The 23,368-nt window shown below is 47.3% G+C and overlaps 1 protein-coding gene across 2 annotated transcripts in view; it reads left to right on the forward strand.

Moving 5' to 3' along the window:
* Positions 1-23,368, forward strand: part of IRAK4 (interleukin 1 receptor associated kinase 4) — a 62,705-nt gene that overhangs the window by 13,007 nt on the left and 26,330 nt on the right. For both annotated transcript variants that reach the window (XM_088458009.1, XM_088458000.1), the window contains exon 7: positions 18,174-18,288. In XM_088458009.1, coding sequence (XP_088314135.1) covers positions 18,174-18,288 — 115 coding nt within the window. The remainder of the gene's footprint in view (positions 1-18,173; positions 18,289-23,368) is intronic.

The raw sequence follows: 23,368 nt of genomic DNA on the forward strand, positions 1-23,368 counted from the left end.
ACCCCTCAGTTGACGTAGTACATTACTGACTACTATATACTCTACACTACATCAATTACCACTCTACGCCCTACACTACATCACTGACCCCTCTATACCCTACACTATATCACTGACTCCTCTATACCCTACACTACATCACTGACTCCTCTATACCCTACACTACATTACTGACTACTCTATACCCTACACTACATTACTGACCCTTCTATACCTGCCACTACATTACTGACCCCTCTATACCCTACACTACATTACTGATCCATCTATACCCTACACTACATTACTGATCCATCTATACCTGCCACTACATCACTGACCCCTCTATACCCTACACTACATTACTGACCCCTCTATACCCTACACTGCATCACTGACTACTCTAGAGTGACCCTACACTATGTTACCCTCCCCTCTATACCTTACACTACATCGCTGACCCCTCTATATCCTACACTACATCACTGACCCCTCTATACCCTACACTACATTACTGACTCCTATATACCCTACACTACATTACATTACTGACCCCACTATACCATACACTACATCACTGACCCCTCTATACCCTACACTACATTACTGACCCCTATATACCCTACACTACATCACTGACCCCTCTATATCCTACAATAAATCACTGACCCCTCTATACCCTACACTACATTACTGACTCCTATATACCCTACACTACATTACATTACTGGCCCCACTATACCCTACACTACATCACTGACCCCTCTATACCCTACACTACATTACTGACCCCTATATACCCTACACTACATCACTGACCCCTATATACCCTACACTACATTACTGAATACTCTAGAGAGACCCTACGCTAGGCTACCCTCCCCGATATACCCTACACTACAGTACTGACTACTCTAGAGTGACCCTACACTGTTACCCTCCCCTCTGTAACATACACTACATCACTGACCCCTCTATACCCTACACTACATCACTGACCCCTCTATACCCTACACTACATTACTGAATACTCTAGAGAGACCCTACACTAGGTTACCCTCCCCGATATACCCTACACTACAGTACTGACTACTCTAGAGTGACCCTACACTGTTACCCTCCCCTCTGTAACATACACTACATCACTGACCCCTCTATAAGCTATACTACACTTCTCTCTAGACATAGACCACACAGAAACCCTTTTTATGCCTCTACTTACAGTATTTCATACAAATTAATTTGATGCTTCACAGATAAAAGTGCCTGAATGGCCATAATTCCGTAGATCACAGAGCCACAAAGCCTAGGATTACACATAGGAAGACAGAGATTAGTATAAAATTAAAGACAACTTAACACGCAGATGGTGACAGAGACAGGCGCACATAGACCAGAGACACACGCTGGGGATGGGAGGACATGTGTGAGAATGGAGTAAGACACGGACAGGGGAGGACAGGGTATACTATACATAATATTACGTAAATATGCCATCCTCATTTTTGCAGACATAAATACCATTCCAGACCCTTGAAACCTCTAACTAAACCTGATCCCCAGCATTTAATTTAAAAATCAATATAGCTGAAGCTTGGACAGTCTTTTTTAAAATTCTAGTTTCTCCCTTCTCTCCACATACTCTTTGTAAACAGTTTATTTAAACTATTTAGGGGCCTATTCACCAATGAAAAATTGTGGGAATTCCCACGAAAAAAATATGTTTTCGGAGGATACCTGCAAATATTAAGGATCCCCCGAATGTATGAAGGAAGGACCACAACAGATATATCCATATTTGCCACGTCCCCTCCATTTCGACAGCAGCCGCAGCCCCTATAGTTTCTATTAGGGCTGTGAAGCTGTCGGATTTACCAAGCATTCCTGAGTTTGGGCCAGGCAGCTAATTATAATAACAACAAAAACATACATGAGCATAAGACACACATATAAAATATATAGTTCCGAATTCAATTAGCCGTGGTAATTTACCCTTGTGAGAAAAAGAGGGGTAGCCTCTGGCTTTTACGCCCGAGGCTATTCAATTATAGCCCCTTTTCAATTTAGGGGTAAAATAAGCCATGTGGGGTAGATCTTTTTGATGTTAGGTTATACTGGACAGATATATGGGTCTATGTGCTAAGCCTTGGAGAGAGATAAAGTGGACGGAGGTAACGTACCAACCAATCAGCTCCTGGCATTTTTTTCAAACACAGCCTGTAAAGTGACCGTTAGGAGGTAATTGGTTAGTGCTATTTATCTCCATCCACTTTCTCTCTCCAAGGCTTAGTACATAGATCCCATACTCTCATTTCTCTCTCCACTGATTGTGGCTTTTCCAGCTTGTTGATTTTTATGTTTGTGAGCACAGGAATTCCAAACTCATGCAGGTAAGATGTGGGAAATGACATGAGACTTACCAGAGCTTTTTTCACAAGTTGAGGATATTTATTCTGTATCCATATCCGATTTGTCCAGAGGTACCTTCTTATGCTTTAGTTTCAGTCTGCCATCATTGCGTATCTCAATTAATTCCTCTTCTTCTGTGAGTCTGAGCTTTATTGGGCTTGATACTGATGAAATAAATGGGTTTCTCAGCCAGTCATAATGACAGCAGCTGAAAAGTGAGGACAGATGATGCCAGGAGTGACTGCAGAGGTCATGAGAGAAGCAGACAGGGCAGTTACGGAACTTGCCTATTTTGAAGAGTTCTCCACCTGTAGGAAGATGAACTCCAGCACGTCTACAGTATAAGGAGGGTTCAGTAGTTTAAGTGGAGGCAGTACAACTGTTATGACAGAGCGCAGACTTGACTGCAGGTACCAGAGATACAGCGCTAGATTAACAACAGGGCGGCCTGGGCGGTTGACCTGCGACCACAAACACATAGCTTCATCACCAGCATTGGGGGAACTGTGGTCTGTGTGAACTGGGGTTTCTGTGCAGTATAATGTGAACTTGGGGCACTATAGTGTGTTTCACACATTTGTGGTGCTGGGAGTAATTAAACAGTATACTTTTTAATAATATCGCCAGCATATCTTATTGACCATTTTATTGGTATGATCCACTACAAGTCTGTCTCCCTGGGACCCTCACAAATCTTAGTCTAGCCCTGCAGATAGACCACTGTGTTGGTGCCGCAGAAGGGACAGGTTGGCTGATCAAAAGATTGTGTCTGAGAAAAGCAGTTTAGCATTTCAACATTCCATAGATGGTCACTCTCCACCAGCCAAAAAATATGAGATATGGTAACAACTTACCTTTGTTATCTCTATTTCTACGAAGTCCATAGGGTGCCACAGGATACCTTGGGGTATAGGTGTGACGTCAGTCATCGGGCACCATAGAGTTAAGCTTTCAGCCTCCCAGGATGCACTAGGGTCCCCCTCCTATACCCCGCCCCCGAGCCAAGGCACCTCAGTTAGTTACCAAGCCATAGGCCGGAGGAGGAGAAGGAAGAGAGAGAAAGAAGATCTGGATACACACAAGAATCACACTCTCACCAGAGGGAGACGGAAAAACCGGTGACCAGAATAAAGCCCATCTGCAGCACAGGTGTGACAGGACGGGAGTCCTGTGGAACCCTATGGACTTCGTAGAAATAGAGATAACAAAGGTAAGTTCTTACCATATCTCATATTTTCTACTTCAGAGTCCATAGGGTATCCACAGGATACCTTGGGGATGTCCCAAAGCAGTATCCTTTAAGGGTGGGGACGCTCCTGTGCTGAAAGGAGAATCCGCCGCCTAAATGAAGCATCCTGAGAGGCGAAGGTGTCAAACCTGTAATAACTCACGAAGGTATGGACAGAGGACCACGTAGCAGCCTTGCAGATCTGGACTGCAGAGGCACCACGTCGAGCTGCCCACGAAGGACCCACAGACCTAGTGGAATGAGCCTTCAAAGAAGGAGGAGCCGGCAGACCTTCATGAAGATAAGCTTCAGAAATAGCCATACGGATCCAGGCTGCCAAAGTTTGCTTTGAAGCAGGCCAACCCTTTTTACGGAAGCCATAGAGGACAAACAAAGCGTCCGACTTCCTAAACGAAGAAGTGCGGTCAACATAAGTCCTTAAGGCCCGCACAACATCCAAAGTGGCCTCACTCACTGAAAGGCCAGGTGAGTTAAAGGCCGGAACAACTATTTCCTCGTTAACATGAAACTGGGAAACAACTTTGGGAAGAAATTCGGGCCGAGTGCGGAGCACTGCCCTGTTCCCATGAAAAATCAAGAAAGGGGGTCTGCAAGGAGGAGCCCCTAATTCAGAAACACGTCTGGCCGAAGCAATGGCCAGAAGGAAAACAGTCTTAGCTGTTGGCCATTTAAGATCCACTGAGCCCAGTGGTTCAAACGGCGGTCCCTGGAGAGCCCTCATGACCACAGCCAAATCCCAAGGTGCCACAGGTGGAACAAAGGGCGGCTGAATGCGTAGAACACCTTGCATAAAGGTGCGCACATCGGGGATTGTAGCAATCCTACGGTGAAACCAGACAGACAGGGCCGAAACCTGTACCTTCAAAGAAGCAAGGCGAAGCCCATGGTCTAGTCCCGCTTGTAGGAAGGCGAGTATCTGAGACAGACGAAACTCCCGTGGTGCATAACCTCTCGGTCGACACCACTGGAAGAACGTATGCCACACACGATGGTATATCCTCGCGGAAGACGGTTTCCGAGCTCGTAACATGGTACGCACTACAGAGTTGGAAAACCCCCTGGACCTCAACATGGCTGTCTCAACAGCCACGCCGTCAAAGACAGCCGAGTCAGGTCCGGGTGAAGACAAGGACCCTGCGACAGAAGATCCGGTCGTAGCGGAACCGCAGAGGACTGTCCACGGACAGACCCTGAAGGTCTGAGAACCAGTGCCGTCTGGGCCACGCGGGAGCTATCAACAGGAGCGTCCCTCCTTCCTGTTTGAATTTCCGGATTACCCGTGGAAGAAGGGAAACCGGAGGAAACAGATAAGCGACCGGAACGTCCACCGGACGGACAGAGCATCCACCAGAGATGCCTCTTGTGCGAGACCCGTACACCGGCAACTTGTTGTTGTGCCGGGATGCCATGAGGTCGATCTCTGGAAGACCCCACTTGTCCACCAGTAGTTGAAAAACGTCCGGGTGCAGGGACCATTCCCCCGGATGAACGTCCTGGCGACTTAGAAAGTCCGCCTCCCAATTTAGCACTCCCGGGATGAAGACAGCTGATATGGCCGGAAGATTGCGCTCCACCCATACCAGGATCCGAGACACCTCTACGAGAGCCGCCCGACTTCGGGTTCCTCCTTGCCGGTTTATGTAGGCCACGGTGGTAGCGTTGTCCGACTGGACCTGCACTGGGCGACCCTGGAGAACCCGATGTGGCTGCTGGAGTGCATTGAAGACCGCACGGAGTTCCAAGATATTTATTGGAAGTTCCGCTTCTGTCGGAGTCCACCTGCCCTGGAACAAGTGTGGACCCGAAACTGCTCCCCAGCCCCGAAGACTGGCGTCCGTTGTCAGCAGGACCCAATTTGGTACCCAGAACGGACGTCCCTTGCTGAGATGGGTCGTCTGTAACCACCAGGCAAGGGACAGGCGAACCTCCGGGGTGAGCACCATTGTCTGGGACTTTAGAGACTGAGGCAGCCCGTTCCACTTGGACAGGATCAGGTGCTGCAGAGGTCTGGAGTGAAACTGGGCATATTCCACCATGTCGAACACCGACACCATGGAGCCCAGTAACCTCATCGCCGAGTGTAGAGACACCCGGCGGCTGTGGAGACAACTGCGCACCCTCGACTGTAAAGCAGAGATCTTTTCCCCCGTCACAAAGATCCTTTGCTGTCCCGAGTCCAATAAGGCTTCGAGGTGCAGAATCCGCCGAGACGGGATTAGAGTGGACTTCTGCCAGTTTATTAACCAGCCGTACCATTGCAGTAGCACAATGGTCAGGTACAAGTGGCGCAGAAGGAGCTCCGGAGATCCTGCCACTAATAAAAGGTCGTCCAAGTATGGCAACATGCGGACTCCCTGCAGCCGCAAAGAAGCCGCCATGACCGCCATCACCTTGGTGAACACACTCAGTGCTGTCGCCAGGCCAAAAGGTAACGCCCGAATCTGAAAGTGGTCGCTGCGGATTGCAAACCTGAGGAACTGTTGATGGCGCAAAAGAATAGGGACATGCACGTAAGTGTCCTGTATGTCCAATGACACCATGTAGTTCCCAGGTTCCAGCGCCAGAATGATGGACCGTAGGGTCTCCATCCGAAACTTCGGCACCCGCAAAGACTTGTTGAAAGCTTTGAGGTTGAGAATCGGACGATACGACCCATTGGGTTTCTGCACCAAAAAGAGATTGGAATAGAAACCCTGGCTCCTCTGGGAGAATGGAACAGGCACTATAACTCCAGCCTGGAGCATAGTGTGCAAGACCTTCCGCAGCTCCGTGGCCTTGTTCCGGTCTGATGGTAGACCCGTGGTGAAAAATCGAGCCGGGGGTCTGTGCCGGAAAGAGAGGGCGTACCCGTGGGAGACCACCTCAAGAACCCAAGTGTCTGTCGTGGTGACCGACCAACACCAGGCGAACTGCAGCAGGCGGCCTCCCACTTTGGGATCCCCCAAAGGGAGGCCTGGACCGTCAGGCCGCAGGCTTGTCATCTGGCTTGGGGGCCGGACGTCTGGTACTCCATGCCTGCTTCCGGGGCTTGGCCGATTTCTTGGGACCAGCCTGTCGGGGAAAAGACTGTGGTTTGGGCCTGCCCTGGGCCCTATAAGACCGAAAGGACGATGGTCCTGAACCAGAGGGAACAGCGGCCGACGGGAGACATGCCGATTTGGCTGCCGCCAGCGTGGCCACAATCTTGTCCAGATCTGGACCGAAGAGAACTTCTCCGTTAAAGGGCAACGCCTCCAAACCCTTTTTGGAATCAGCGTCCACCTTCCAGGATCGCAACCACAAGGTGCGACGAGCAGCCACCGCTGCTGAAGAATTTCGAGACACCAGGGTACTAATGTCTAAGGCCGCCTCGTTGATATAAGTGACCGAATCACGGAGATTACCAATCAACTCCGCCTGTTCGGCCGGACAGTCGGAATCAAAGGACGCCTCCAATGAATCCGCCCAGCGCTCCATCGCTCTGGCAACCCAGCAAATGGCCATAGCCGGCCGTGCTGCCCCCCCCCGCAAGGGAATAAGCGGACTTCAGGCAGATCTCCACCTTGCGGTCCATAGCATCCTTAAGGGAGGACATGGATGGCATCGGCAATGTGGCACTACGGACAAGACGTGTCACATGAGAATCCACCTGTGGAGGGGATTCCCACTTAGCAAAATAATTATCCGTGAACGGATAAGCCACCGCCAGGCGCCTCTGCGGCTGGTATCGCTTGCCAGGCTGTTTCCACGCCTCCTCTAAATGGTCCACCAACTGACCCGAAAGAGGAAAGACTGTGGCGTTACCCTTCACATCCTTAAAAAAGGCATACTTGGGTTTAGCCGCTGGGGGAACTTCGTCCTCAATCACCAAGGTTTTGCGGACTGCCCGAATAAGTCCAGGAATATACATCTTGGACCTAGCGTCAGCGTCCTTAGTATGGAGAGGTTCCTGATCGTAAGGATCCAGAATCTCCCCATCATCAGACGTCCCTTCGTCATCCTCATAAGGAGCCGACAGAGACGCCACCGGCCGTTTATGTGGCCGCATCACAGCCTCCCCCTGCAACACATCCGACAAGTGCTGTACAGAACTCGTCAGGGAGTTAACCCTATAGGGAGACTGCCGGGTACCACCAATTGTCTTGGGAAACCCTGCATGGGTGACGTCACCACTGACTGCTGGGACAAACCCATCTGCGTAAACGTGGGCTGCGGAGCTAACTGGCCCACTAAGGTTGTAAGCGTCTGAGCGAAACAAGCCCAGGGCGGCTCCTGTACCAGTGCTGTAACCGTAATAGGCCGCGCCATAGACAAACACTGTCGGCAGAGGCCCTCCGCACTACCCTCCCCCTCCGCTAAAGGTACTTTACACGTAGTACACTGTAGCCGGAGAGGAAAATCACTTTCAGACATGATGGTACAAAGTATGTGACCCCTCTCACCAATTGTTTTTGAAAAAGGCGAGAGACCACCCTGCAGCACCGCACCGCAAGGGCTTAGCAGAAAGAACAGGGACAGTAATAAAGCTGACAGTCAGAAATAGAAGATACAGGCAGCAGCGCTAGCACAGTCACATACAATGCAAAGAAAATCAATTCCTGCACTAACCAGCGTTGATAAATCAACTACACAGAGTCTGGTAGGACACAGCGCTGCATACACAGACCTGACCACAGCGGAGGAGAGGTATACGGGGGGACCCCTGACCACGATGCCTCCGTCCAGGCTTCCAGCAGCGTTCACCATGCGTTGTGGAAGATGGCCGCCGAGGAGCAGAGAGGAGGCTGGCCTGGGGGAGGAGCGCTGCCACAGGGCCAGTCGGCTTGTTGCAGGGAGGGCTGTGTGTAGCGGGGGAGGCGCCGGCTGTGAGACAGGGAAGGCGCACTCCCCTGGCATGCATTTAACCTCCGGGACGCCGCAGCGCTACCGCTCTGCTGCGGTCCGCTGTCCCAGGGGGGTAGTGGAAGCGCAGGTTATATACCTAGCTCCACGCTGCAGCCAGTCCCCAGGGAGCCCCCTGCCTGGGGACTCTGGACCATGTAACAGCGGGGACCCGCCACGGGACCCCGCTGCTTACCTTGCTGTCCCCCTTGATTCCGGCCATGGTCCGGAACATCTGGGGTCACCGCTAGCTGTGACCCCAGATGCTCACCATCATCCCCGGATCAGTACCGGCGTTCTGGTACAGGCGGGGGTGTAGGGAAGACAGCATGGACGTCAGGACTGACTGTCCATGCTGTACATCCAGATGTGCAGCCACAGCTGCATGCAGGAAAACTTCAGGGGCTCTTCTTAGCCCCCACTCCAACAGGTGCACCCGACTCCGGCCGGGTACCAAACTAAACTGAGGTGCCTTGGCTCTGGGGCGGGGTATAGGAGGGGGACCCTAGTGCATCCTGGGAGGCTGAATGCTTAACTCTATGGTGCCCGATGACTGACGTCACACCTATACCCCAAGGTATCCTGTGGATACCCTATGGACCCTGAAGTAGAAATGAAGAATATATATATATTTATTTATTTATTTTATTATTATTATTTTTTTGTATGGGGCACATGCCCTGGGCACTGCGGCAGTCAAGCAGATAGGGGCTCCGCCGCCCGCTGTCCAGGGCAGTCAATGTACTGACTGTGTCATGTCTGTCACTGGTCAATAGGGTCATTGAGGAGGAGGTGGAGAGGTAGGCGTCGCCTGGCCAATGGAAGTTAGGAGGGAGTTGGCCGCGAGTGACAGTTTGATTCAGCTGCAGGGAGGGAGGCCACGTCATGACTTAACTCCTCCTCCTAATCTTGCATGACTTCCCTGCTCTGCTCTAGTGGGTTGCGCCAGAGTGGGGCTGACAGACAGGTGGACGACAGCATCACAAGTGTGCCAAACTCTGCATCTGATGTCGGCCGCAGAGTTTGTGTGACTGCTTGCTCTGTGCCCAGTGCAGTGCCCGTACCCACCCGACCAATGTGCCCTAGTCAGGAGCAGGGCTGTATCTAGGGTGGGGCATGCGCCGTGTGTGTTGTCAGTCCCAGCAGAGAGGGTCCAGCAGACAATCCAGAAAGAGACGCAGCTCAGTCAGTCAGAAGCACCCAGGTCCCAGAGTGGTTTCCGGCACAGTAGCATCGTCCTCCACAGCATCGCCCTCTCACTGTATCCAGCAGGAGGAGAGGGGGCCCCTCCCTGCATGTCTTCCACGGCATTTCCTCTCTCCTCAGCGGTTTTCCTGCTGTTGCTTCCAGGCGCGAAAACTAGGAGAGGAGCTGACCTGCCTGTGCCTGCCCTTACGGTCCCTTCCCCTACCCCCCCCCGCCCGCCACTCTCATCACATCCACACCGGAGGCTGCATTCTGTAAGGTAGGCATTACTGTGTGGCTGTGTATATAGGCACTACTGCTGTATGTCATAATGTGAATTGGGGCATTATATTACAGTACATATTATTTAACATGGATCTGGCTTTTTCTGTGTATTTTATGAGGAACAGGCTTTTTCGATGTATTTTATGTGGATGATGGGGCACACTAACATAACATATGTAAACTGCTCATATAACCTAAGTAAACATTACTATATATCTAATAAATAAATATATATAATATAGCGTTACCGCTAGGCTGTTTTAATGGGGCACGGCGCCCTGCCCTCCTTCTGAAGGGCAAAAAGCACCCTGCCCTCCAGAAAGAGGGCAAAAAGCGCCCTGTCCTCACAGCCTGCGGGTGCCGTCTTCACCCGCGGGTCGCAGTGTCCCGCAGGTGGAGAAAAGTGCAGTGACCCGGTCACCGCCGGAGAATAGACGCCGGGCGCCGGAGCTAGAGTGAACGCTAATATATCATCCAATGGTAAGAGGAGGCACTCAGACGACTTTGTAAAGAAAGACCACAGAGACCTATAGTGTGTCAACATTTCAGAACTTGTATTGTTTGTTCTTTTGTCAGAATAAATCACAATCCAACAGTGCTCTCTTTATATACATAGCACTAAGTGTGACGTTGACGGAAGTCTGTGTAGCACACAGCTTGCAGACCCAATTAAAGTGAATAAACCCATCACTAAACACAGCTGTCTGTAATGAATACAAATGATCTTTCAACAGTATCTAATCCAAAAATGTTACTAACTGTCATAAGCACATAATAACAAAACCTTATAATCAACCTCCCGAAGGGTAGCAATAACAAAAAATACAATAATACACAATAATGTAAGTAAAATTACTTACAGTGGAGACTAAGGTAAAGTCCTGTATCTCAATTGAGAAAAGTATTTTAAAAAAAGAACACGCATCAGAAAGGACAATAACAACAGCATAATCAGTATAAAAATGCATGTAATCCCAAGGTTTCATTAAGACCTATGGGTGAGAGGGTTCCTAAACGAAAGATCCACTGGAATTCTAATTGTAATAATTTACGGGACCTATCACCCCCACTAACCCATGCCGGAACATGATCAATTATACAATATCTTAAAGAGGCCAAACTATAATTAGCCTCTAAAAAGTGTCTAGCAACCAGTTGGTCGCTATGGCCCTCATTCAGAGCCGTAAGCTCTGAGCAGAGCGCACGCTCTGAATGAGGGCCGCCCTCCATAATTATGGAGCGTCCTCCTGGACGCTCGTATAGCTGTGGGTCACCACCCACAGCCTATACGAGCGTGCAGTTTTGATGGCCGCGATGGTCTTGACCATCGCCACTGCGAGCCGGAGCCTGCGGTTGAGGTTTTCAACCGCAAGGCCCGGAGTGATTTTGGCTCTATCAGAGCCAGAATCACTCCCACTGACATCACTAGTGATGTCAGTGGGCCGGCTTCTGACGGTAGGCGTTCCCTTGGGAACGCCCCCGTCAGGGAGGCACGCCCACCAAAGGGGGCGTGCTGTCAATCAACATCGACAGCACGCCGCCTTTGATCAGACACAACGAGCAAAGGAAAGTCCATCGCTTGTCGCGTCTGGCGCATGCGCACGACGGAGCTCCCGCTGTCGTGCGCATGCGCAGTGCACAACATCGACCCACTTGGGAGCGGACAGCCGCTTGCGAGTGGGTCTGAATCAGGCCCAATGTTTCTTAGACAGGGCCACCCTGATGCTGCATGTTCTTTGAACATCCGTTCAATCTTACCTATATAATTCTGCTACATGGGCAGGTGATCATATAGATAACAAATTTTGAACTGCAAGTGAGGAAAAAACTTGATAGGAATGGATTTACCAGTAAGAGGATGTCTGAATGAATTGCCATTAACCATGTAATTGCACGTCGTGCAATTAGGACACGTAAAACAGCCCAACCTCTTAGTTCTCAAGAAGTCAATTTGTGTCTTGTCATTGTCGGTCACATCAGTCCTCACTAATAGATCCCGAAGATTCTTGCCCTGTGTATAACAGGGCATAATATGGGATTGCTTGATGCTACTGAGATTAGGATAAGTAGACACAATTGGCCAATATTGGTTGGCACGTTTTCTGACACTCTCACTTGAAGTATTGAAATTATTAACCCAAAGCATCACCAGATTTTTCTCTCTAGTCTTTTTAGGAATTAAAGCCTGTTCCCTAGAAAGCTGAAGTACCTTATCTCTCTGTGCCAAAAGGTTCTCTAATGGGACACCTTTCTGTTGGAATCTCTCAACCATTTTGTCTAATTGAAACTTAGAATGCGACGTACTCATAAAAATTGCGAGTAAGGCAACCCCTGTTTCAGTCGCATGACAACTCCTGAAGTCTAAACCATTGTTAGTAAAAAGTGATGTAACCAAAAAGCCTTCTTTAAACTTTATTGTCTAAGAAATTTACTGTCTCTGTCCATAATAAGATTATACTTAATAGGATGAGGTAACAAATTATGTTGCGTGAATAGATCAGATAATAATTGTTCCGATCCTGACCAAAAAATCGTCAATGTAACGGTAGTACAAAAACATGTTGAAAAATCCTGTGGTTAGAATAAAACCATTGTTTCTCTACACTGAACATATAGCTATTAGTGAAAGAGAGGGCCACAGCTGACCCCATCGCACAACTAGAGGTTTGAATGTAAAAATGACTGTCAAATAAGAAATAATGACATATCAATGTGTGCTTCTAAAATGTAGGAAAAAAATAAACGGGGGGGGGGGCGCACCTATACATCTCATTGTCGGTAATCAGTGCATGGGAGGTTGTGAAAATATATTCAACTTATTAAGTAGTGTAGATTTATCTTTCAAATTGGATGTAGTCAGGATACCAGTGGGCACTATCCAGCCCGCCGACATCCCGACATGGGACTAAAGATAGTCGTTGAAATCCTGACACCTGGCTTACCAAACGAAGGTAAGCCGGGTTTTAGCGTGTAGCCTCGGGGGGAGGGGAGGTTTAGCTTTAGCGACCCCCGTGGGGACTTAGGGATAGGCACCCCCCCTGGGAGGGTTAGGGTAGGGAAAAGGGGGGTTAGGGTTTGGACCCACTAGCGGGGGGAGGTTAGGGTTAGGCATCCTCCTGGGAGTGTTAGGTTTAGGGTGCGGGGAGGGGTTTAGGCACTAACGGGGGGAGGTTAGGGTTAGGCACCACTAAGGGAGGGTTAGGGTAGGGAGAGGGGAGGGTTAGAGTACTTACCTTCTGTAGTCGGGATTTCGACCCGTCGGGCTGCCGCTGTCGGTATTTGATCCGCCGGCATTACATACCGATTCCTTTTCAAATATGTGGTCTCATTTTGTACATAGGGCTGAAGTAAACAATCTAAGCATACAGACACTGTTTGAAATAATGACTCCCTGGCTGCAATGATGGGTCTGCCAGGGGGGTTATGCAGTGTCTTGTGCACTTTAGGTATTAAGTCAATTAAGTGTACATAATGGGAACAATCGAATGCTGTACTAATGAAGCTTGTTTTATCTCACTGTTATTTAAACCTTTATTAACCTCAAGTCATCTAATTAATGCTTAAAGATACCTGTAGGGCTAGAATACAATAACCTATAAGTATTCACATCAACTTTTATTGAGAACCACAAAATAATATAATTAGTGCTAGGCACGCCCCCAAGAGTGACGAATTGGGGATGTGTCGCAAGGACACACCCCCTCCCTGGTCAGCCACTCCCCTTTTTAAGAGAGCGCGCAGGGAAGCCCTACCCACACCTCATCGTCCTGCCCCCCGGTCTGCCGTGAACACTAATTTCTAGCACGCTTTTCTAGAATTTGCTACAATTTTCAAAAACCCCAGTTATGCCTCTGTATGTGTGGTAGAAGCTCCAACGTTTTCAAAATTTACTCCATCATCAGGAATCAGTACAGTCAGTATACATTTGATCTTAAGTGGACAGCAGTGATACATCCACGCCATGTCCCCGGATCTCCAAACTTCGAATAATGCTTTCATCCTTCCGTGATCTCATGGCACCGTATACAATACGTTGACAGAATTTTCATATTTTGGCCTCTATTCACCACCACAATGGCTTTGAAATGAAACAAACAAGATGTGCTTTAACTGCAGACTTTCAGATTTAATTTGAGGGTAATTACATCCAAATCAGGTGAACGGTGTAGGAATTACAACGGTTTCTATATGTGCCTCCCACTTTTTAAGGGGCCAAAAGTAATGGGACTAGCAACTCAAAGCTATTTCATGGACAGGTGTGGGCTATTCCCTCGTTATTTCATTATCAATTAAGCAGGTAAAAGGTCTGGAGTTGATTCTAGGTGTGAAATTTGCATTTGGAATCAGTTGCTGTTGACTCTCAATATGAGATCAAAAGAGCTGTCACTATCAGTGAAGCACGCCATCATTAGGCTGAAAAATCAAAACAAACCCATCGGAGAGATGGCAAAAACATTAGGTTGGCCAAATCAATAACACTTTCCAGGAGGTAGGTGTATATGTGTCAAAGTCAACAATCAAGAGAAGACTTCACAAGAGTGAATATAGAGGGTTCACCACAAGATGTAAACCATTGGTGAGCCTCAAAAACAGGAAGACCAGATTAGAGTTTGCCAAACAACATCTAAAAAAGCCATTACCGTTCTAGAAGAACATCCTATGGACAGATGAGACAAAGATCAACTTGTACCAGAGTGATGGGAAGGGAAGAGTATGGAGAAGGAAAGGAACTGCTCATGATCCAAAACATACCACCTCATCAGTGAAGCATGGTGGTGGTAGTGTCATGGCATGGGCATGTATGGCTGCCAATGGAACTGGTTCCTTTGTATTTATTGATGATGTGACTGCTGACAAAAGCAGCAGAATGAATCCTGAAGTGTTTCGGGCAATATTATATGCTCATATTCAGTCAAATGCTTCAGAACTCATTGGACGGCGCTTCACAGTGCAGATGGACAATGACCCGAAGCATACTGCAAAAGCAACCAAAGAGTTTTTTAAGGCTAAAAAGTGGAATGTTATGCAATGGCCAAGTCAATCCCCTGACCTGAATCCGATTGAGCATGCATTTCACTTGATGAATACAAAACTAAATGGAAAATGCCCCAAGAACAAGCAGGAACTGAAGACATTTGCAGTAGAGGCCTGGCAGAGCATCACGAGGGATGAAATCCAGCGTCTGGTGATGTCTATGTGCTCCAGACTTCAGGCTGTAATTGCCTGCAAAGGATTTGCAACAAAGTATTAAAAAGTGAAAGTTAGATTTAGGATTGTTTAGTTTGTCCCATTACTTTTGGCCCCTTAAAAAGTGGGAGGCACATATAGAAACCATTGTAATTCCTACACCGTTCACCTGATTTGGATGTAATTACCCTCAAATTAAATCTGAAAGTCTGCAGTTAAAGCACATCTTGTTTGTTTCATTTCAAAGCCATTGTGGTGGTGAAAAGAGGCCAAAATATGAAAATTCTGTCAATGTCCCAATATTTATGCACCTGACTGTATATGCTTCCAGGGCCAGATTACTATAGCTCCAGGCCTCCATATTAAATAGGCCCATCATCATGGCAGCATGATGATGACCAGCTGCCTAGCTGGCCATACAGTCAGCCATAGATCATAAGTTTTAAAAAAGAAATACTTTTTTTTTTTTTTTTTTGCACAATTTTGCAATATTTAAATTCTTTTGTTCTTAAGGAGACAGTGAGGGTCAGGTCACACTCACACAGCACTGGTCACAGATCTTCCCCTTCTCAGGATAGGTTCATGAACATTTTGTGTCTGATGACCTGTTGACGGCACACAAGTTAAAAAACAGTGATCTTTTGTGTCATTTAGAATATAGCAAATCACTGTTAAAACTTGAAAAGGTTAAATGTGTCAATTTGTTTTTCATTCTTGCTGACGCAGACCAATATCTGATAAGCCTGCCTTGTCTATCTCAATACAGTTTACTTAGGGGTCAATCCTATTAGAAACGAATTGCGAGGTGCGAGTTGCTATTTTCTGTTCGAATTCGCATAGCGAATTCATTTTGCAATCCAATTAGCAACTCGCTAAAGGAAAATCTTTATTTTAAGTTTAAAATGTCAGGACACTGTGCTGAACCCCTTGGACGCTTCCCCCCCCCCCCCCCCGCAATGACTAATTAGACAATTGAAAGTTTCCAATTAGCTTAATTAGTCCAATAATTACATATCATTTGGGGGGGAAGGACATGTCCTCAAATTGCCCCCAAATCAACTTTTTCAAAAGTTTAGGCACCCCAAATCTAATTACAATATTTTTTTAATTAAAAAATATTTTTTTTATAATTTTTTTTACATTTTTCACGGTGCCCTCAAAGTACCCAAGTCACCTTTTTTCCTACTTTTTTTTGCTTTTTTCGTTTGAGATTAAATGAAAAAAGTTTGCTTTTCATAATTTTTCTTTGCATTATTTTTAAACAGAATTTATTTTTATTTTATTAACAGTTTCTTATATAGCGCAGCATATTCCGTTGCGCTTTACAATTGTCAACATTGATAGAACAAAACTGGGTAATAACAGACAGATATATAGGTAGGAAGGCCCTGCTCGCAAGCTTACAATCTATAGGGAAATAGGCAGTAATACACAAGGATAGGTGCTATATATTGCATCTTGGTCCAGCCACAACGCACAGTTTCTTGGTTGGCTGCATGATCCAGTCACACAGGAATGTCGGCCAAATGTCATGAGGATGTGAGAGAAAGACAATGTGGGAGGTTATGTGTGGACTGTAAAAGGGGATGTAATTAGATATGGAAACTATGAGGGTTGTGTGGGCGGTTCTGGGATCTGATAAGCTTGCCTGAAGAGGTGAGTTTTCAGGGATCGCTTGAAGGATTGGAGACTAGAGGAAAGTCGTATTTTGCGTGGTAAGGAATTCCATAGAGTGGGTGCAGCCCTAAGAAAGTCCTGTAACCGTGAGTGGGAGCAAGTAATGCATGGGGATGAGAGACGCAGATCTTGTGCTGAGCGGAGAGGTTGGGTAGGGTGATATTTTGAGATGAGTGAAGAGATGTATGTTGGTGTGGTTTGGTTAATAGCCTTATGTGTAAGTAAGAGTATTTTGTATTGAATACGGTACAAAACCGGCAACCAATGGAGAGACTGACAGAGCGGGGCAGCAGACGATGAACGTTTGGCAAGGAAGATAAGCCTTGCAGCTGCATTCATAATTGATTGTAATGGCGATAGCCTGTTTTTGGGAAGACCAGTAAGGAGACTATTGCAATAGTCAAGGCGGGAAATAATAAGTGCATGGATTAGAGTTTTTGCAGTGTCTTGTGTGAGATATGGTCGAATTTTGGAAGCACAAATCAGCCATTTGACACCATTTAAAAACCTACAGTACCTTCCAAAGGCCCACAAACAGCCTTCTATACTGTTTTGCTAACAAAATTATCTGCTTTGGGGGGTACAGGATGGTCTCTTCTCTCACATCTCATTTGGCAGGCACCCCTCCGCTGCGACCACCACTAATAGGCATTTTTAAGTTGATTGGAGATTTCTCGGGAGCGCGTATTAGTGTGAAGTCTGCGAGTTTTAAGAAACAAACTCGCAATTCGCACCTAATAGGTTTGACCCCTTAAGCTGGGTACACACGGTACGATGTGTACCCAGCATTGCGATCCACAATCCGACGGCCAACATATCAGGCGGTCCCCACACACGGAGCGATCCAGTGCCCGATATGTCCCCCCATAGACCAGCATGGGATCGTTCGTCGATTCTCCATATCTCTTGTGCATGCGGAAAGATCTGGAAGAGTGACGGACAACCTCACGAGAGCGCACGGCGGACGATATCACGCACAGCCAAAAGGAATGAAATAGCTGCGATATTGTTCCAATCTGTCGAATCGGCTGCTATATTGCTCCGTGTGTGGGGGCCTTTAGAGTCAGTGGAATGTTTGAGAAAAGACTGTTGTGTGTTCCACTATTTGGTTGCTGTTTATTTATTTATTTTTATTGACCATATTATTTGGTGCCAGTTGTTGACAAGTAAGAATTAATATTTCTTATCGTTATGTTTTCTGGAATTAGCCATCTTGTGGTATATTGAACTGATGGTGTTATTAGTTCTTTGAATCAGGGCAGTATAGCGATCTACATTTATTAATATTAATCTGCTATTAAAATGTCTTTGTGTAATTACATTTTATTTCAAATATTGGTAGATGTCAACATGAAAACATTGTGAAACTGCTTGGCTTCTCAGATGATGGTGACCATTACTGCCTGGTCTACACATACATGTCAAACGGTTCTCTTCTGGATAGTTTGGCTTGTCTGGTGAGTTGCAATTTTGACTTGTTTACTTTTAATGCTCTGATTAATTTAATTTGAGATTAGAATTGATGAAAGTTAGCCATATATAGCAATATACAGAATTTAAGTCTGCATTTATGCCATTTATTTTGTCACTTTAATATACACAACATTTTGGGTTAGAATGTATTACCATGGCTAAGGATTCAATAAGTAGTGCAAAAACTGTCACTGGGATGCTCTGTGGTGGGTGAGATAGTGTAGTACAGGCAATATTACTTCCCTTTGAGACTTTAAATGGAGATGGGGGTACCAAGTATGAGTGAGTCTTTGCCCTGGTGACAGAAAGCCTCGGTTCACCCTTGGCCCAGTTGATATTTGATATTTTGGTGATCGCATGAGTTTCCTTCACTAGTAGATCTTGTCAAATTTTAATTTGCATTCTCAGAAGTTAATGTTGTTACTGTCTCTAGTAATGTCTCCTAAAGTAATGTAAGTGGTCTGTCTGGGACTCACTGCGTTGTGAGGATCCAATGCTATCAGTCTGGTTTGACACTACTCAAGACAGAGTCTTGGTACACAAAATGTTTCGCTCTTGTTTGTGTTTAGCATTCCTTCTGCTTATCTGAGTCAGGGCCAGCCCCAGGTCTACAAGCACCCTAAGCAATTAATTTTGGTGCGCCTTCATTATCTAACAAAATCCATAATTAATACTATACATAAAAAAACACAGGGGCTGATTCTGAGTCAGACACAATGCACTGCCTATGTCAAACAGTGGAGCAATTGTGTCTGTGCAGAGCTGCAGTTGTAATTTCAGGCGCATGCAGGGAGGAGTGTATTGAAATTGTAGTTGGCGTTCCTGAGCGATGACTTAACGCACGCATTGAGATGGTCTGTTTTATGATCGTGTTAAGGGAGTGTCGTGTACACAGACACTTGACCACTGACATGTGAGGCCATGTTCGGACAGAGAAACTGCACCTGCCATGTGGCTGGTGCAACAGATGGTGCACTTAATGACACACCAATTGGTAATTCAGTGTGTGCGGATACTGCAAATGGGCGTCTCAGTCCTTGCGTAATCATGCGCACAGATGTACAACAGGGAGGGGTTGTTGTAGCGGCACTAGCATAAGGTCACATACAGGTGAACATCAAAAGGTGCAGACAAGATGCGGCTGTATCTGACTTAGAATCAGACCCACATTGGCCCCCACAGGGGAAAAAACACACATTGCCCCCAAAGGATAAAACACACACACACACAAACACACTTTGCCCCAAAGGATAAAACACACACATACACATTGTCCCCACAGGAAAAAAAAAAACACATACATTGCCTCCACAGGGAAGAAAAACTATACTGCATTGCAGCACACTATGGGGCGCGCAGCTGCATGACCCCATGACGTCACAGCCCGGGATGCCCTGAAGATAAGCCCAGTACTGCCTGGGGGGGGGGGGGGGGAGTTAGTTAGCGATGCGTATGCAGTGTTGCTGGCTGCCGCCAGTCGAGGTGGCATCCACGTGCAGCCGCTCCGCTTGAATGCACATCGAGCCGGCACTGATATGAGTGACTAGGTTTCTGTTTGCAGGCATCATTTAGACAAGAAAAATTTATTCTGCGCAATAGTCCTGATCACAGGAGAATGCAGGAATAAAGCAGCAGGATAATATGAGGTCAAAGCAAACTCTATTATATAAACTAGCAACACCACAAAATTCGCACTTATAAACCAGCTATAGAAAAATAATCACTATACTAACTAATATGTAAAAATCTAAAGCTGCGTATCCACTAGACAATATGCTCCATGAGCGATATTGTCTAGTGTTTCCCCAGGCAGTGATGTGCTCTATGTCGTTAACAACATTGAGCACCCACACTGAACGATATAATTCACAAAATCGTTCAGTGACGTCACCATTCCTCATCCTCGTACGATATCGTCAGGTTGCCCTGCAAGTACCGGTGATGAAAGATGTCATCAATGACCAGCGGGAGCGGGAAACTTGGTGCTGCAAATACTATGGGGTATATTCAAGTGGGAGCGAGGTTTTCACCGCAAAAAATAACGTAGACCTCGCGCCCACTTTAGGATTATTATGGGTATACGTGCTCCCGATACTTGCGGTATCCAATAAAAAAAGTGCACAGTGCTGAAAATCCTGTGGTGCGGAAAAAAAAAAAGATTACTTACCGGTCCGATGGTCTCCACGTCTCCCGGTCATCTCCCCTCCATCTTTGCGCTGGGAAGGGGGATGCTGGGAGATGTAGTTCTCCCTCTTGTTGCATCTGGGGGGGAGGGTCACACAGACACACTCACACAAACTTACCATACACGCTGCTGCAGAAGACCAGGTCTCGACAGCCTGGATGAAAAAGACAACGCTTTGAAAGGTGAGTAATTACTGACTAATTAAGCTAATTAGAAAACTCCAATTGCTTAATTAGTCAGTAGCAGGGAGGTGCAGCAGAGGCCCTGAAGGAATTCCCGACCATTTTCCTAACAATATGATTTTTTACGAAACATTGGTCATGTTCTAGGGCTGCTGGAAAAGAAAATTGCACCGCTCAAAAAATGAAAAAAACCCACACTTAATTAAATAGCAAAAATCCTGCACCTGCACAAAATATATTGTGCCATCATTCGGAAGATTGCATAGTGTGTACACTCTATATCGTGTGTTATGGGATTTAGTGTAATTGGGATCTCCGTCATACATCGTTTATTACATCGTATAGTGTGTACCCAGCTTCAGTCGCAGTGATCTTAAAGAGTAAATCTGTGTACACACCTTTTCGATCAGCGGCTGATTGGGTTAAACTCTCCCGATCAGTTGTACAGTGTGTACCCAGTGTGACCTCGTTAGCTGCCTATGAGCACCGTACACACTGTGCAGACATAGCACAGTGTGTAAGAGCTACTATGGGATCGCAAGGTCAGACAGACAAATATTAAACAGCCCATTTTCGACCTGCCGATGCCGACTGTTGCAGGAGCGTTATAAGCTGTTAATCGGCAAAAGCTCCTGCAATCATACAACATACACACCTATACAATTGGCGGCCCTATCAGGAGAACTTTTTCCAGGAAGTGCGGCACTGACCTATGGGAGCAGATCGAACACAGGGCCTGATTCAGAGCCGGACGCTATTTGCGCTCGTTCAGAAAAAGGGGCCGGATATTTAAATAGAGCGCTCGCTCTTTGCGGTCTGTTGACGCCTCTATGTCTGAGCGAGCAAACGAAACATGCGCTCGCTGTTTTGTAGAGACGCCCACTGGCCGCTCGCATCCTACGTCATCTCCGCTATTTATTTGATTAATCGAGTACATCGAAAGGCATCTGAACTGCTCGCAGTGCTTGTGGTAGAATTTTCCTACCGCAATCATGCGAACAGTTCAGGCTAAGAGACAACCAAGTGACGTGGTTGATGACGCTGCTTTGTTAATTATGCACACCCTTAAAACGCCCGTTTTGACCGTTTGGCACGCCTGCGTTCGGATCTCCACTCCCCGTTTTCAAGCACCTTTCCCTGTTACCACCCACAAACGCCTCATCCTGTCACTCAAATTAGCAGGCACTCGCTATTTGGCGAGCGCTCGATTTCCGATCGCACTGACTGGTTGGCGCATGCACATTACGACCCATACGCATGCGCACATGTGCGAACATCACTCGGAGCGAACGAGCGGCCACTTACGAGCGGCTCTGAATCAGGCTCACAAATAGTAGTGGTGTGATTTTTAGCAGTGCCACTTGTTGGGGATAGCTCATGTGGACCTGAACATTTCTGCTAAAAAGGGGAGGACATTAGAATGACATTTTCTCTGGAGTTGCCCTTCCAGAGGTCCATTTGTCTCAAAATGAGTTTTCCCTCTCCATTCTGAAAGTGTCCATTGATCGCAAATAGCGCGTATTTTACCCGCAAATGGGTTGGTTTCCCTGGGACGCTTTCCGCTGTGGCCAGTTCCCTGGCTCCTGATTGCTTGATTGATGACTCCCGGCTGCAGGGAGGACTATAAAAAGGAGGTGGAGCAAGCTGTTTGGCACCCTTCCTTGATGCAGCGGCCCCTGGTGTGAAGACTGACCTGGTACCTGTCCTGGCCCCCGCATGAAGGCTGCCCCGGCATGAAGACTACCCTCGGCCCCCGGCATGAAGACTACCCCGGCCCCCCACATGAAAGTTGCCTCGACCCCCGCATAAAGACTGCTGCGGCCCCCTGTGTACAGACTACCACTGTACCCGGCTCCCAACGTTAAGACGGCACCCTGTATTCAGATGGCAGACCAGGCAAGACACTGCGCGGAGGATAGACAGGTAAGTGTAAAGCAGGTAGTGCCGTGGGTGTGGGTTTACATCGGTGTGGTGAGAGTTTGTTAGGTGTGATGAGGGTTATGGTCATATTGATTACATTAATGCGGTGGCAGTGCTGCTAATAATACAAACAGGATGGGACGTAGGGGTGCCGCCTAGGCAAACACTCTGCATCAATCAATGTGGCTGGCAGGCGGGGGAGGGGGAGTTCTTGAGGGTATTTTAGTGTTATTCATCATCACCTTACCCCCTCCCCAAGCCCAGCACTACCTGCCCGTAACCCTCTCCTTGCCCCCCAGTACTATCCCAACATCTATGTACACTTAACCCCCCCTTGCTACCCCAACTGCCAGATGCCTTTACCCCATCCTTGCCCAACTTCTCCCTGCTTCAACCCCCAGCTCTACCCCAACTGCTGCCTGCCCTTTACCCCCTCTATCCCAACTGTTATCCCCAGCACTGTCCCATTTGCTGTCTGCACTTAATCCCCTTTACCCCAACTTCTACCTGCCCCCAGCACTAGCCAAGCTGCCACCAGACCCTAGCATTGTTCCAACTGCTGCCTGCCCTCACCCACTTCTCTGCCCCCAGCACTGCACCTGTTGGCTATGTGAGATCATTGCAGTGTAATTACAGTATAAACATCTGTACTGTAATATGAGTTTGACTTCCCATGGTGTATGTGCAGGGCATGTGGACTGGTCTGATGCTTTATGGCTAGCTCAAAAGCATAATATGTGATGGGACCCAGAATCAGTGGAGTAGGATCCCAATTTT

The sequence above is a fragment of the Taudactylus pleione genome, unplaced genomic scaffold (assembly GCF_031769625.1).
Source record: "Taudactylus pleione unplaced genomic scaffold, aTauple2 ptg000041l, whole genome shotgun sequence".
NCBI classification, from domain to species: domain Eukaryota; kingdom Metazoa; phylum Chordata; class Amphibia; order Anura; family Myobatrachidae; genus Taudactylus; species Taudactylus pleione.